The sequence below is a fragment of the Cetorhinus maximus genome, chromosome 1 (assembly GCF_964194155.1).
Source record: "Cetorhinus maximus chromosome 1, sCetMax3.hap1.1, whole genome shotgun sequence".
Classification (NCBI taxonomy): domain Eukaryota; kingdom Metazoa; phylum Chordata; class Chondrichthyes; order Lamniformes; family Cetorhinidae; genus Cetorhinus; species Cetorhinus maximus.
The window spans coordinates 220,487,518-220,503,143 of NC_135879.1; the positions used below are offsets into that span (position 1 = coordinate 220,487,518).

Consider the following 15,626-nt stretch of genomic DNA (forward strand, 5'->3'; position numbering starts at 1 on the left):
CTGATCTTTCCTCCCTCCTCTGTGGTAACAGTCTTCTCCTCTCCGCTTTTTGGTGGCACAGTTTGTGTTTGGAATTTGCTCTGTAGAGGCATCGCAGCTGAAAATGCTCCACCTACCACTCCTTGGTGCACCATGTGCTGGTTGGCTATGTGCCCTGTTTACAACAGCACAAACTGAGTCACTGGCTAAAGAAAGAGTTAGCTGCTCCTGTTGTAAGAACTACTTAGTCAGTTTAAGTGGATCTTTAGATGCAGTTTGCACTTTATAATTCAATTGGCCACAGTATGTAACTGTTCATTATTCTTTTTGGCTCAGATTGTGTTTTCTGACTTTAGCTACATCTTCAGTGTTTATTAGGCTCTGAAAATAAATAACTTTAATAGGTTGAACTTTCCTTAATCTCTGGGTTGAATAGTTAACCCTTTCTGCTGACCACTTGCATACGCAGCTGAATGTCTTTTGAACTGAAAAGTGCAGACATAAGTTCCACAAAAGGTTCAGAATTCCTACAAGAGCCATAGTAACATTCCTCTTCTCTGTACTTAGGTTGGTGAGGCTTTCCTTGCACTTTGATAAGCAGTCTGCCAAGAAATTTTGGGATATGATTTGCATAGCAGATGGAAATAAAGTTAAGTACTGATGTCATAAAACCTTAAGCAAGTTTTTCTGTTTCCTTTTTGACTCTAGGCATTCGTCCTCCTATTATGAATGGCCCCATGCATCCACGCCCCCTGGTGGCACTGCTGGATGGCCGAGACTGCACCGTAGAAATGCCCATTCTAAAAGATGTCGCTACAGTGGCTTTCTGTGATGCACAATCCACACAGGAGATTCACGAAAAGGTGAGCACAAGAATATCTAAGTTTAAAATCCTTTAATATTTGCTGACAGTATTTTAATGTATGTATGTGTGATAATTAGGTTGCCTTGCCATTCAAAAATTATAATTTAAATGTAACGTTTACGTTTTGCTCTACCCATTCAAGATTTTGCTTAAGCATCGAGCGCTGTTGGCATCTCAGGTATTGGTTTGGCAGAGTTACTTGAGCCTGAGCCTGTGAAGATGCACAATTAACCGACACAATTGATCATGTAATTAATTGTACAGCACAGAATGAGGTCATTTGACCTATCATGCCTGTACCTGTTGCTGAATCATCTTTCGGTTTGAGACCATGTATTTTTATATTAAAAATTCAGTTCCTTAGTAATTGAGCTCAGTAACGCCGTTAGGCAAATCCACCTGATTATAACAACATGCGCAGTTGAAGTAGTAAAAGCTTAAAAAAAAGTAATGCTAATTATAATTGTTTATAGCATTTAATTTCTTTATTTTGAAAGTTTGGGTGCTCCAACTCCACCTTTAATGGCTTTTTAATACAATGTAATTGTGGTTTGGATAAGAGCTGTTCGGAATTAAATCAATAACGTTTTGTTAAATGAAATGTAAGAAAAAAATGACTACAGTAATTCAAAGCTCAGTCCCCATTGGCTAAGTTTCCAGTATAAGTGCAAGAATTAATATTGCTTGAAGAAAATCCCAGCTTTACAAATCATGGAGAATAAAATCTAAAATGAGGCAATTTGAAAAGACACACAAGTGGCTGTCGGCAGGAAAGCCTGTTCATTTTGATGAAATATTTAACTTACTCAAAGAGGTTTGCCAAATTTGTTGGTTCCTTGTTGCAGTTTTGTGAGCCAAATGCAGCCCTGTGGCTCATGCATTCTGTAGCTCGGAGATGTAGGATGGGGACATGCACCTACTAATTCAAATTAATGGTTTAAGCAAATTATTAATTAGATTCTAAAAGGGGGAATACTGATTTATTTTTAAGATCATGGATGGGAAGCTGAGACTTGTTGTTAAAACATTCATTCGCAGGATGTGGGTGTCGCTGGCCCGGCCAGCATTTCTTGCCATTCTCTAATTGCCCTTGAGAAGGTGGTGGTGAGCCATCTCCTGGAACCGCAGCAGTGCATGTGATGTAGGTACACCCACAGTGCTACAATGCTAGTCTCGTATGGTGTGTTGCCTCCCCGGTACCCAGGTAAAGGACATCACAGAGAGGGTGCAGTAGGAAGGGAGTGAGCCAGAAATTGTGGTACATGAAGGTGCCAACAACATAGAGAGAGACATGTATTGCAGTCAGATTTCAAGAGCTAGGGAGAAAGTTAAAAGCAGGACCTTGTGTGAAGGTAGGGGAACCAATGTCAGGGTTCCAAATATGGTGAAACAAAAAACGATGTATGATGCATGTCAGGTGAATTCTTCAAGCAAGAGTCAGGCCAAATGCAGTAGGTTGAAAGAAGTGAAGAGGGAAATAAGACTGGCAAAGAGAGAATAGAATGGCAGATAACATAAATGGGAACATAAATTCACAATCTACATCAATCATTTGGATGTTGGGATCAAATGTACTAATTCCAAGTTTGTTGATGACACAAAACTAGGTGGGAATGTGAGTTGTGAGGAGGATGCAAAGAGGCTTCAAGTGGACTTAAACAGGCTAAGTGAGTGGGCAGGAACATGGCAGATGGAATGTAATGTGAAACAATATGAAGTTATCCGCTTTGGGAGGAAAAACAGAAATGCAGAGTATTTTTTAAAATGGTGAGAGATTATGGAAGTGTTGATGTCCAAAGGGACCTGGGTGTCCTTGCTTGTGAGCCACTAAAAGCTAGCATGCAGGTGCAGCAAGCAATTAGGAAGGCAAATGGTATGTTGGCCTTTATTGCAAGAAGATTTGAGTGCAGGAGTGGCAAAGTCTTGCTTAGTTGTGTAGAACCTTGATTAGACCGCACCTGGCGTACTGTGTGCAGTTTTGGTCTCCATACCTAAGGAAGGATATACTTGACTTAGAGGGAGTGCAACAAAGTTTCACCAGACTGATTTCTAGGATAGCGGGATTGTCCTATGAGAAGAGTCATGGATCCAATTTGCCAAATTGCCTTGGATCCCACGGGCCTTCATTATTAGTCTCCCATGCAGGACCTTATCAAAAGCCTTGCTGAAGTCCAAGTAGGCCATGTCAAATGCAGTGCCCTCATCTACACACCTGGTCACCTCTTCGAAAAATTCAATCAAATTGGTCAGACATGACCTCCCCTTAACAAAACCATGCTGACTGTTCTTGATTAATCCCTGCCTCTCCAAGTGTAGGTTAATTCTGACCCTCAAAATTGCTTCCAATAGTTTCCCCACCACTGAGGTTAGACTGACTGGCCTGTAGTTCCCTGGTTTATCCCTTCCTCCCTTCTTGAATAACGGTACCACATTGGCTGTCCTCCAGTCCTCTGGCACCTCTCCAGTAGCCAGAGAGGTATCGAAAATTATTGCCAGCGCCTCTGCTATCTCCTCCCTTGCCTCACTCAACAGCCTGGAATACGCTTTATCCAGGCCTGGAGATTTATCTACTTTTAAGCCTGCCAGACCACTAAGAACCTCCTCCCTTTCTATGCTAATTTCTTTAATTATATCACAGTCCTTCTGTCTGATTTCCATACCCATGTCGCCCCTCTCACTTGTGAACGCGACACAGTATTCGTTTAGAACCCTACCTACGTCATCTGGCTCCATACACAAATTACCTCTATGGTCTTTAATGGGCCCTACTCTTTCCCTAGTTATCCTCTTTCTCTTAATGTACTTGTAAAATAACTTTGGATTTTCCTTTATTTTACCTGCCAAATTTAAGCCTCCCTTTTTCTCTTTATCCAATCCTGTATATCCCATGACATCCAGGGTTCCCTGGATTTGTTGGTCCCACCCTTTATCTTTACTGGAATATGTTGGCCCTGTATTCTCCCTATTTCCTTCTTGAATGAGTCCCACTACCCTGTCGCAGATTTACCTATAAGTAGCTGCTCCCAGTCCACTCTGGGCAAATCACATCTTAGATGGCTCCTCAAATGAAGCCATATGGGTAGAACTTAAAAACAAAAAAGGAACAATTATTAAAATTGGCCTTCCCCCAATTTAGAACTCTGATTTCTGGCCCATCCTTGTCCTTTTACATAACAACTTTGAATCTAACGGAGTTATGATCGCTATCTGCAAAATGCTGCCCCACTGATACCTCTACCACTTGCCTGACTTCATTCCCTAAAATTAAGTCCAGAACCGCCCCTCTTTTGTAGGACCTTCTACTTACTGGCTTAAAAAGTTCTCTTGGATGCATTTTAAGAATTCCGCTCCCTCTAAACCTATCGCACTATGACTAACCTGGTTAATATTGGGGAAGTTGAAATCCCCCACTATTACTACCCTATTATTTTTTACACTTTTCTGAAATTTGCCTACATATCTGCTCTTCTATTTCTCTCTGACAGTTTGGGGGCCTGTACTACACTCCCAGCAATGTGATTGTTCCTTTTTTGTTTTTAAGTTCTACCCATATGGCTTCATTTGAGGAGCCATCTAAGATGTCATCCCTCCTTACTGCTGTAATTGATTCCTTGATCAATATTGCGATACCCCCTTCTCTTTTACCTCCTTCCCTGCCTCGCCTGAAGACCCTATATCCTGGGATATTGAGCTGCCAATCCTGCCCTTCTCTCAACCATGTCTCTGTGACAGCAATGACATCATACTTCCATGTGTTAATTTGTGCCCTCAACTCGTCCGCCTTATTCGTCAGACTCCTTGCATTAAAATAAATACCATCCAACCTTGTTAAAATCCCTTGTGCCTTAACTGGCCTATAATTTCTATGCTTCCCAGACTCACTTGCTCTCTCTTCTAATTTTGGCTGTGTACCTCCCCCTGCTGAACCTTCTCTCAGGATCCCACCCCCCAGCCAAGTTCAATTTAAACCCTCCCCAACAGCACTAGCAAACCTCCCTGCAAGGATGTTGGTCCCATTCCAGTTCAGGTGCAACCCATCCATCTTGTACAGGTCCCACCACCCCCAGAAATGGTCCCAATGTCCAAGAAATCTAAAGTCCTCCCTCTTGCACCTTCACTCCAGCCACGCGTTCATCTGGACTAACCTTGTACTTCTATACTCACGAGCGCATGGCACCGAAGTAATCGAGAGATTATTACCTTTGAGGTCCTGTTTTTTTAATCTGCTTCCTTGCTCCCTGAATTCTGCTTGCATCTACCTATGTCATTGGTACCAATATGTACCATGACCCCTGTCTGTTTGCCCTCCCCCTTTAGAATTCTTACAGGGTTCGACAGGGTAGATGCAGGAAGTATGTTTCCCCTGGCTGGGGGAGGAGGGGTGGCCTAGAACCAGGGGGGACAGTCTCAGAATAAAGAGTAGGCTGTTTAGGACTGAGATGAAAAGGAATTCCTTCACCCAGAGAGTGGTAAATCTTTGGAATTCTCTACCTCAGACAACTGTGGAGGTTCAGTCATTGAGTACGTTCATGACAGAGATCGATAGATTTCTAGTAAGTAAAGAAATCAAGGGATATGGGGACAGTGCAGGAAAATGGCATTGAGTTAGAAAGATCAGCCATGATCTCATTGAATGGCAAAAGCAGGTTCAAGGGGCTGAATGGTCTACTCTTGCTCCTATTTTCTATGTTCCTATGAACCCAAAAATCTTACACTGAAATGTGAATAGTCTTGGGGCAATATTAGGACCAAGAGTGTGATAAATGATTAGAGGTGCAGGGCAAGGCTAGAATACTTAATCAGCACTCTATATTGTTGTTTATAAGGAAGATGATGCTGACAGAATATCAGTAGAGGCGGAGATGGTAGTGGTAATAGTTGGGGTGACAATTGAGAGACAGGAGATACTGGAAAGGCTGGCTAAGCTTAGAGTGAATAAGTCACCTGGTCCAGATGACTTGCAACCCAGGCTGCTAAAGAAAATGATGGTGGAAATAGCAAAAGGGCTTGCCATAATCTTTTAATCTTCCCTAGATATGGGAGAGGTGCCAGAGGATTAGAGATCAGGCAAATATGACATCCTGATTCAAGCCAGACTGTATTCACATCCCTCGTAACTACAGGCCCAGTCAGCTTAACATCAGTGGTGGTTAAGGTTTTAGAAAAAAATAATCAGGGAAAAAATCAACAGGCACTTGGAGATGTTTAAGTTAACCAAGGAAAGCCAACACAGATTTGTAAAATGAAGATCGTACTTGACTAATCTAATTGAATTTTTTTGATGAGGTAACAGAGAAAGTTTATTATTCTTTCATGACATGTAGGCATCACTGACTAGGCCAGCATTTATTGCCCATCCATAGTTGCCCTTTAGAAAGTGACAATGAGCTGCCTTCTTGAACTACTACAGTCCATGTGCTGTAGGAACACTCTCAGCACTGTTAGGAAGGGAGTTCCAGGATTTTGACATAGCCACAGTGAAGGAATGGCAATATAGTTCCAAGCAGGATGGTGTGTGACTTGGAGGGGATCTTGCAGGTGACGGTGTTCCCATGCATCTGCTGCCCTTGTCCTTCAAAGCGGTGGGTTTAGAAGGTGCTGTCTAAGGAACATTGATGAGTTACTGTAGTGCATCTTGTAGATGGTACACACTGCTGCCATTGTATGTTGGTGGTGAAGGGAGTGAATGTTGAAGGTGGTGGATGGAATGCCAATCAAGTGGGCTGTTTGTCCTGGATGGTGTTCAGCTTGAGCGTTGTTGGAGCTGCACCCATCCAGGCAGTGGAGAATATTTCATCACACTCCAGTTCAGGTTCTGGTGAATGTAACCCCCAGGATGTTGATTGTGGGGGAATTCGGTGATGGTCATGCCATTGAACATCAAGGGGAGATGGTTGGATTGCAGTTCTCCCCTCGATTTCTATTGATTCAGGTTTTGCTAGGGATTCTTGATGCCACACTCGGTGAAATGCTGCCTTGATGTCAAATGCAATCACTATGGAGTTCAGCCCTTTTGTCCATGCTTGGTCCAAGGCTGAATGAGGTCAGGAGCTGAGTGGCCTTGGCAGAACTCAAACTGAGCATCAGTGAGCAGGTTACTTCTGAGTAAGTGCTGCTTGATAGCACTGTGGACGACCCCTTCCGTTATTTCAGAATCATAGGATTGTTACGGTGCAGAAGGAGGCCATCCTCCCCATCGTGTCTGCACCGATTCTCTGAGCATCTTAACTTCATGCTAATCTCCTGCCTTTTCCCCGTAACCCTGCACGTTGTTTCTATTTAAATAATCATCCAATGCCCTCTTGAATGCCTCAGTTGAACCTGCCTCCACCACACTTCCAGGCAGTGCATTCCAAACTTTAACTACTCCCTGCGTGAAAAAGTTTTTTCTCACCTCGCATTTGCTTCTTTTGCAAAACACTTTAAAACTGTGCCCTCTGGTTCTCGATCCGTTTACGAGCAGGAACAGTTTCTCCCTATCTACTCTGTCCAGACCCCTCATGATTTTGAAAACTTCTATCAAGTCTCCTCTTAGCCTAAGATAAAAGCAAAAAACTGCGGATGCTGGAAATCCAAAACAAAAACAAAAATACCTGGAAAAACTCAGCAGGTCTGGCAGCATTTGCGGAGAGGAACACAGTTAACGTTTCGAGTCCGAATGACCCTTCAACAGAACAACTCCTCTTAGCCTTCTCCTCTCCAAGGAAAACAGTCCCAACTTCTTCAATCTTTCCTTATAATTGAAACGTCTCATCCCTGGAACCATTCTCGTAAACCTCTTCTGCATTTTCCCCGGTGCATTCACATCCTTCCTATAGTGTGGCCCCCAGAACTGTACACAGTACTCCAGCTGAGGTCTAACTAGTGTCTTATATAAGCTTGTCAAAACTTCCCTGCTGTTGTAACTATTAATGAAACCCAGAATATTGTATGCTTTAGAAACAGCTCTTTCTATCTGTCCTGCCACCTTTAATGACTTTTGTACATATGCACCCAGGTGTCTCTGCTCCTGCACACCCTTTAGAATAGTATCATTTATTTTATACTGCCTCTCCATGTTCTTTGTACCAAAGTGTATCACCTTACACTTCTCCGCATTGAGCTTCATCTGCCACCTATTTGCCCACTCTGCCAATGTGTCAATGTCCTTTTTGAAGTTCTACACTGTCCTCCTCATAGTTTACAGTTCTCCCCAAGTTTTGTATCATCTGCAAACTTTGAAATTGACTCCTGCACCAAGAAGCAAGGGTCCCAATACCGACCTCTGGGGAACTCCACTACAAACCTTCCAGCCTGAAAAATACCCATTAATCATTACTCTGTTTCCTATCCCTTAGCCAATTTTGTATCCATATTGCTACTGCTCTTATTCCATGACCTATAACTTTGCTCACAAGTCTGTTGTGTGGCACTGTATCAAATGCCTTTAGGAAGTCCATATACACCACATTAATGGCCTTGCCCTCATCAACTATCTTCAAAAAACTCCAGCAAATTAGTTGGACACGTTTTTCCTTTAACAAATCCATGCTGACTCCTCCAAATCAATCCACAGTTTTCCATATGACTATTAATTCTATCTCGAATAATTGTTTCTAGAAGTTTTCCCACCTCCGAAGTTAAACTGACTGGTCTGTAATTGCAGGGCAGATCTTTACAATCTTTTTTGGACAAGTGCGTATTGTTTGCAATTATCCAGTCCTCCGGCACCTCCCCGAATCCAGGGAACATTGAAAGAGTATTGCCAGTGCCTCTGCAATTTCCACCCTCACTTTCTTCGATATTCTTGGATGTATCTCATCCGGTCTCGGTGCCTTATCAACTTTAAGTACCGACAGCTTATCCAATACCTCTTCCTTGTCAATTTGAAACCCTCCTAGCAACTGACTTTCCTCGTCTGTCACCATGGCCTGGGCAGCATCTGCCTCGTAGGTAAAGACAGATACAAAGTATTCATGCCTCTTGCCTCCATGTGTAAATCTCCTTTTTGGTCCCTAATCAGCCCTACTCCTCCTTTTACCATGCATTACTATTAATAGTAATTAATAGCTTATAGAATACTTTGGGATTTCCTTTTAAGTTAGCTGCCAGTCTTCTTTGATAATCCCTCTTTGCTTCTCGTATTTGCTTTTTCCACATCTCTTCCGAACCTTCTGTATTCAGCTTGTTTCTCAATTGTATTTCCTACCTGACACCTGTCATAAGCACACTTTTTCTTCTTTAACTTAATTTCTACCTCCTTTGTCATCCAGGGAGCTCTGGATTTGTTTGCCCTACCCTTCCCTTTTGAGGGAACCTACCTTGGCTGTGCCCGAACTACCTCCTCTTTGAAGGTAGCCCATTGCTCAGCTACTGTTTTTTCTGCCAACCTTTGGCTCCAGTCTGTCTGGCCCAGCTCCGCTATTGCCCCATTGAAGTCCGCTCTCTGCCAGTTGATTATTCTTACTCCGGATTGACCAATGTCACTTTCCACCGTCATCCTAAACCTTATGATACAATGATCACGGTCCTCCAAATGTTCCCCTATTGTTACTTGATCTACTTGGCCCACCTCATTCCCAAGAACCAAGTCTAGCAGTGCCGCCTTTCTTGTTCGACAGGGCACATACTGCTGTAGAAAATTCCCCTGAACACAATCTAGGAATGCTTGTCCCTCACTGCCCCTTACACTACCACTATCCCAGTCAATATACGGGTAATTAAAGTCCTCCATTATAACTACTCCACGACGTATACACCTCTCTCTATAATTTCCTTGCAGATCTGTTCCTCTATATCCTTCCCACTAGCTGGTGGTCCATATATTATACCGAGCAATGTAATTGCACCCTTCTTATTCCTTAGCTCTAGCCAAATCGATTTTACCCTTGAATCCTCTGACACATCCTCTTTCTCCAGTACTGCAATACTCCCCTTAACCAAAAACACCACCCCTCCTCCTTTTTCCCCCCCTTTCCTATCTTTTCTGAACACTTTGCAACCAAGAATATTTAACACCCAGACCTGCCCTTCCTCAAGCCAGATCTCCGTTATCACCACAACATCATAATCCCACAAGGCAATCTGTGCCTGTCACTCCCTAATTTTATTAACTATACTCCGTGCATTCACATACATGCTGTGTAACCCTGACTTAGACTTCATTACTTGCTCCCTTACTCCAACTCCATCAACTAACACTATTCTCTATTTTAGTGCTATCTGCCTCTCCCAACATTCCGTGCTCCCTGGTATTACTTTCTAATATTCTCTCCTGGTTCCCACACCCCTGCTGAGTTAGTTTAAACCCTCCCCAGTAGCACTGGCAAAAAGACTCGCAAGGAACTCAGTCCCAGCTCTGTTCGGATGCAACCCCTCCGGCTTCTACAGGTGCCATCTCCCCCAGAGCCAGTTCCAGTGTCCCAGGACATCCTTGACCCTAGCACCAGGGAGGCAACAAACCATCCTGGAGTCACATTGACGGCCGCAGAAACGCCTGTCAGCTCCCCTAACTAAAGACATTACTGACGATCGCAAGTCGACTGATGGGGCGGTAAATGGCCAGGTTGGATTTGTCCTGTTTTTTGTGTACAGGGCATACCTGGGCAGTTTTCCAGATTGCTGGGTAGATGTCAGTGTTTTAGTTGTACTGGAACAGCTTTGCTGGGGGCGCCACTAGTTCTGTAGCACAAGTCATCAGTACTATTGCAGGAACGTTGTCAGGGCCTATAGCCTTGAAGTTGTTCCCTCCCCGCCACCCAGAGTGCATTCTGTGCTCTTGCCACGTTCAGTGCTTCATCCATGATGTTCAGCATGGAGGAGTACCGATTCATCAGCGGAGGGGAGGGGAGTGGTGGGCTAGGTAAATGGGAACCAGCTTTTTGGTTTCCTTTCCCAATTTTGAATTGATGCCATGAAACTTCATGAGGTCCAGAGTAAGTGTTGAGGACTCACAGGGGCTACTTCCTCCCTACTGTATACCACTGAGCTTCCACCTCTAGTGGGACAGTCCTGTCGGTGGGACAGGATATACCCAAGGATGGTGGTGGTGGTGAATGGGACATTGAAGGTTGATGAAGGGAATGCAGCGGATGTTGTCTTTATGATAGTTTAGAAATCATTTGACAAAGTACCACATAAAAGGCGGTTAAGAAAATTGAGGTTCATGGAATAGAAAGGACAGTGTCAGCTTCGGTAAAAACATTAACTTAAGGACAGGAAACAGCAAGTCATAGTAAATGGTTACTTTTCAGACTGAAGGATGGTGAGCAGTGGTGCTCCCCAGGGTTCAGTGCTGGAACCATTGTTTTTTGTTATCTATAAATGACTTGGATGTTTGAATACAGAGTAAAATTTCAAAACTTGCCAGTGCTACCAAAACTGGAGGTATGGCAAACAGTGAGGCTGATTGAATTTAATAGACAAGCATGAGGTATGCATTTTGACAGAAGGAATGGGGAGAGGCAATATAGATTTCATTGGCTGATGACAACCCTGCGGCTGCCGGTTCCAAAAGCCCCGACGAAATTAAATGCCAACTTTCTGTAGAGCAGTCCGGTCAGTCCCATTCCGCGCTCCATCCCTGTAGCCCTCAAGCGCCTGTACAATTTCGTTGTGAAATCACTCTTCATCTCTGCTTCCAGTTTGCTGCCGGAGTTATCAGGCTTTTGAAGATAAAGAACCACCCTGCAAAAGCTACTGTCAAATAAGATGATGGGTAGCTCTTAAGTCCCAGCAGCACCCAGCAAGGGCAGTGGCCACAGCTAGGACTGCAACAGGCCCAAAAGAGCAGCAGCCATTCATGGAGGCCCTAGGGAGAGAGGAGTGTGGCAGGCTCACTGAGGCCGGTCAGGCAGGCCCTGAAAGTGGTTGGGAGATCAATGCGGAGAGCAGGGAGGCTGTCATAGCAGGGGCATGCTTGCTGCTCAGGGGGCCCTCAGTAGAGCACAGAGTGCCTGATCAGGTGGGTCCTCCTCACCACGAGTCTGCAGTCAGGCCGTCAGTATATACCAGGCAGCCTCGCCACATGGTGCGAGTTTCCCTCCCCTCCACCTCTGCCACTGGTAAAATACTAGCAGCAGCAGCAGGGTGAGGCCCTCAAATGCCCATTAATTGGCATTAAATTCCACTCATTCTAAAGTGTGTAGGGTCAAAGGGACTTGAGGGTTCATATGCTAGATCTTTGAAAGTGGCAATACATAGTGAGAGAGTGGTTAGCAAAGCATATGCTATCCTGGGCTTCATAAATAGAAGTATTGAATATAAAGGCTAGCGTAGATGTCGGCATATAATTCGACTTTTGAAGCCTTGTAAAGTCCCTCCAAAAACGGTCGACTTATATGCGAAGTATAAAAGTGAGCTGCTAGGATGGGTGTGAGTGGTCGCCATTTTGAAATGTCATTGGTAAAGTGGGCATGTCTGAAACTCACGAGTGTCTTCGCAAGCCCGTAATGCCTGCATGATCCCTTGTGGCCAGTTATAAGGTATCGGGGTGAGAAAAATTGAGGCTAACCACCAATGTGAGTATCGCATATCGTGGCTGAAAAGAGGGGCGTGCACTTATATGCTGAGTGTATACAAAATCATGATTTTTGGGGCTGGAAAAATGGTGTCATTTTAAACACCGGGTCGAGTAATAAGCGGCAATTTACGGTATGTTATACGTTAGACCCCAACTGGACTACTGCATCTAGTTCTGGTCACCACTCTTTAAGAAAGATGTGAGGGCCCTTGACAGGTTGCAGAGATTGACCAGAATGATTCCAAGGATGAGGCTAGAAAAGCTGTGTTGATCTCCTTGAAGCAAAGAAGATTGAGGGGAGGTTTGATATGGGGTTTGGACAGATTTGGACATAGTAGACAAACTAAAGCTGTTCCCATTAGTTGATGGTACAAGGACTAGGAGACACAGATTCCTCCCTGTATCCCTTGACCAGAACCTTAAATCTGAGGAAGAACTTATTTATTCAATCTGTGGTAGTACCCTAGACCTCGCTGCCTACGAGGGTGATGGAAAAGGAGATGAAGAATGATTTCAAAAGGAAATTGTACAGGCGCTTCAGGGCTAAAGGGATGGAGTAGAGAATGGGACTGACTGGATTGCTTTACAGAGAGCTGGCATGGATTTGATGGGCTGAGTGGCCTTCTCCTGTCCCGTTATGACTCTATGACACTGCCTGATTTTGTAGAGGAAAGTTAAGTGTCATCCCACAAGGAGAAGAGGACATTCCTGTTCAGCCTGCATTACACTAATGCACAACATATTGGGTAAGTCGAGCAGCCCTGAAAATAGCCCCTTGTCTGCCCGTGTTAAGATTTTGTAGATGCTTTCTGTTGAGGGGAACATGTGAAGCATGGTAAAAACATTTCCTTTTAATATTAGTTGAATTCCTATGTTGTGGTTGACATGCATTGTTAATATTAATATCATCCCCCATATACTGCATAATATATTTGGGTTTGTATTTTTACTTCTATTAATGCCAGTTATGAATATGGTACTTTTTGAAAGATAAATTTTGTCGTTTGTAACATTTTTAAAACTGCAAATTTATTTTATGAATCATAAAGTGCTTTGTAACGTTTTCTGATAAGACCCATGTGGATTCAAAACCACGACTCTGTACTATAAGATACTGTTACTGCAATAATGGCTCACACCCTTTGTTCTTTCTGTTAGTGCTGATAAATTAAAGTGCAGATGGTAAGAAAGCAATAATTCCATGAATGCCTTCCATTGTGTGTGAATGCACATTGCTCATTCAGCCACCTCAGCTGGAGAAATGGAAAAAAAAGACTGGTGGAATAATTTGTTACCTTCATAGTCAATACACATCCCTGCCAACTTTATGGAAAGCATCTCTGTAGAAAATTGATTCTGCCTTTATGAAAATCTAGCAAATGGGAAGAGACAAAGTACACAGTGGGCGAAGATTGCTTTTGATCTGTCAAATGTACAAGTGCAATAACATGCTTAAAAAGAAGAAACCTTTGCCGACTGTTTATGAGGGGTGGGTGGTGATGATTCTGCTCTTACTCTCATGGAATGAAAGGAAAAGAATGGAGTAAAAATTGGCTATGGCCCATATTCTGATGTATGCTCCAACCGGAAGGCCCGAGGTCCACCTGAAGTTTGGTCTCCGGTCTGGTTGTAATAATTTATAATGATTTGTAATAATTATAGGGGAGCTGATAGCGTGTTGGAAATGTCGCTGGACTAGGAATCCAGAGACCCAGGCTAATCCTGTGGGAACATAGGTCCAAATCCCACCACGGCAGCTGGTGGAATTAAATTCAGTTAATCTGGAATATAAAGCCAGTCTCAGTAATTGTCACCATGAAACCCATCTGGTTCACCAGTGACCTTTAGGGAGGGAAATATGCCATCCTTACCTGGTCTGGCCTACATGTGACTCCAGACCCACAGCAACATGGTTGATTTTTAACCGGCCTCTGAAATGGCCTAGCAAGCCACTCAGTTTCAAGAGCAACGAGGGTTGGGCAACAAATTCTGGCCTTGCCAGTGACACACACGACTCATGAAAGAACAGCAAAAAAAAAAAATTGGACGGAATGCCAGTACACGTGGTGGTTCAAGAGGCAGGCGGTCCATTGTAAAACTTTTAATTTGAGGTAAATCGTGAGAGTGGGATGGAAGGACAGCAGGAAGGGGCTGACAGCATTTGTTGATAACTGATCCTCCTGGCTCCACAGGAATGTGACTTTTTAGATGAGGAGGCGGTGGCCTAGCAGTATTGTCGCTGATGATTGATGATTGCACAATGTTCAGCACCATTCGCGACTCCTCAGATACTGAAGCAGTCCATGTCCAAATGCAGCAAGACCTGAACAGTATCCAGGCTTGGGCTGACAAGTGGCAAGTAATATTCACGCCACACAAGTGCCAGTCAATGACCATCTCCAACAAGAGAAATCCAACCATCGCCCCTTGATGTTCAATGGCATTATCATCACTGAATCCCCCACTATCAACATCCTGGCGGTTACCATTGGCCAGAAACTGAACTGGGCTACAAGAGCAGGTCAGAGGCTAGGAATCATACAACGAGTAACTCACCTCCTGACTCCCCAAAGCCTGTCTACAAGGCATAAGTCAGGAGTGTGATGGAATACTCACCACTTCCCTGGATGAGTGCAGTTCCCACAACACTGAAGAAGCTGGACACCGTCCAGGACAAAGCGGCCCGTTTGATTGGCTCCACATCCACAAACATTCACTCCCTCCACCACCGAAGCACAGTAGCAGCAGTGTGTACCATCTACAAGATGCACTTCAGGAATTCACAGAGGCCCCATAGACAGCACCTTCCAAACCCATGACCACAACCATCTAGAAGGATTAGGGCAACAGACAGATGGGCACACCATTACCTGGAAGTTCCCCTCCGAGCCACTCACCATCCTGACTTGGAAATATATCACCATTCCTTCACTGTCGCTGGGTCAAAATCCTGGAACTCCCTTCCTAACAGCACTGTGAGTGTACCTACACCACATGGACTGCAGCGGTTGAAGAAGGCAGCTCACCACCACCTTCTCGAGGGCAACTAGGGATGGGCAATAAATGCTGGCCCAGCCAACGAAGCCCACACCCCGTGAATGAATTTTAAAAAAAAAATTAAACTTTTAAATCTTTGGTGGTTGTCTTTGCTTAGGCTGCAGTGGCTACTGCAGCACATGGGCTCTGAGGCTGTTTTGCCTATTGCCAGCCTATTGAGTGCAAGGTTCCTCCAGTTTTGCTGAAAAGAGAGGCATGTTGTTGAAGCTTTTCATTTGCACTCAT

General features: G+C 44.1%; 1 protein-coding gene across 18 annotated transcripts in view; it reads left to right on the top strand.

Annotated features, from left to right (window-relative positions):
- The window catches only part of ctbp1 (C-terminal binding protein 1), a 414,171-nt gene that overhangs the window by 343,517 nt on the left and 55,028 nt on the right, over positions 1 to 15,626 (top strand). For all 18 annotated transcript variants that reach the window (XR_013578151.1, XM_078553464.1, XM_078553510.1 and 15 more), the window contains one exon: positions 688 to 842. Coding sequence is in view for 17 of the 18 variants with exons in the window: in XM_078553464.1 (XP_078409590.1) it covers positions 688 to 842 (155 nt within the window). In the remaining variant the exon portion in view is untranslated. The remainder of the gene's footprint in view (positions 1 to 687; positions 843 to 15,626) is intronic.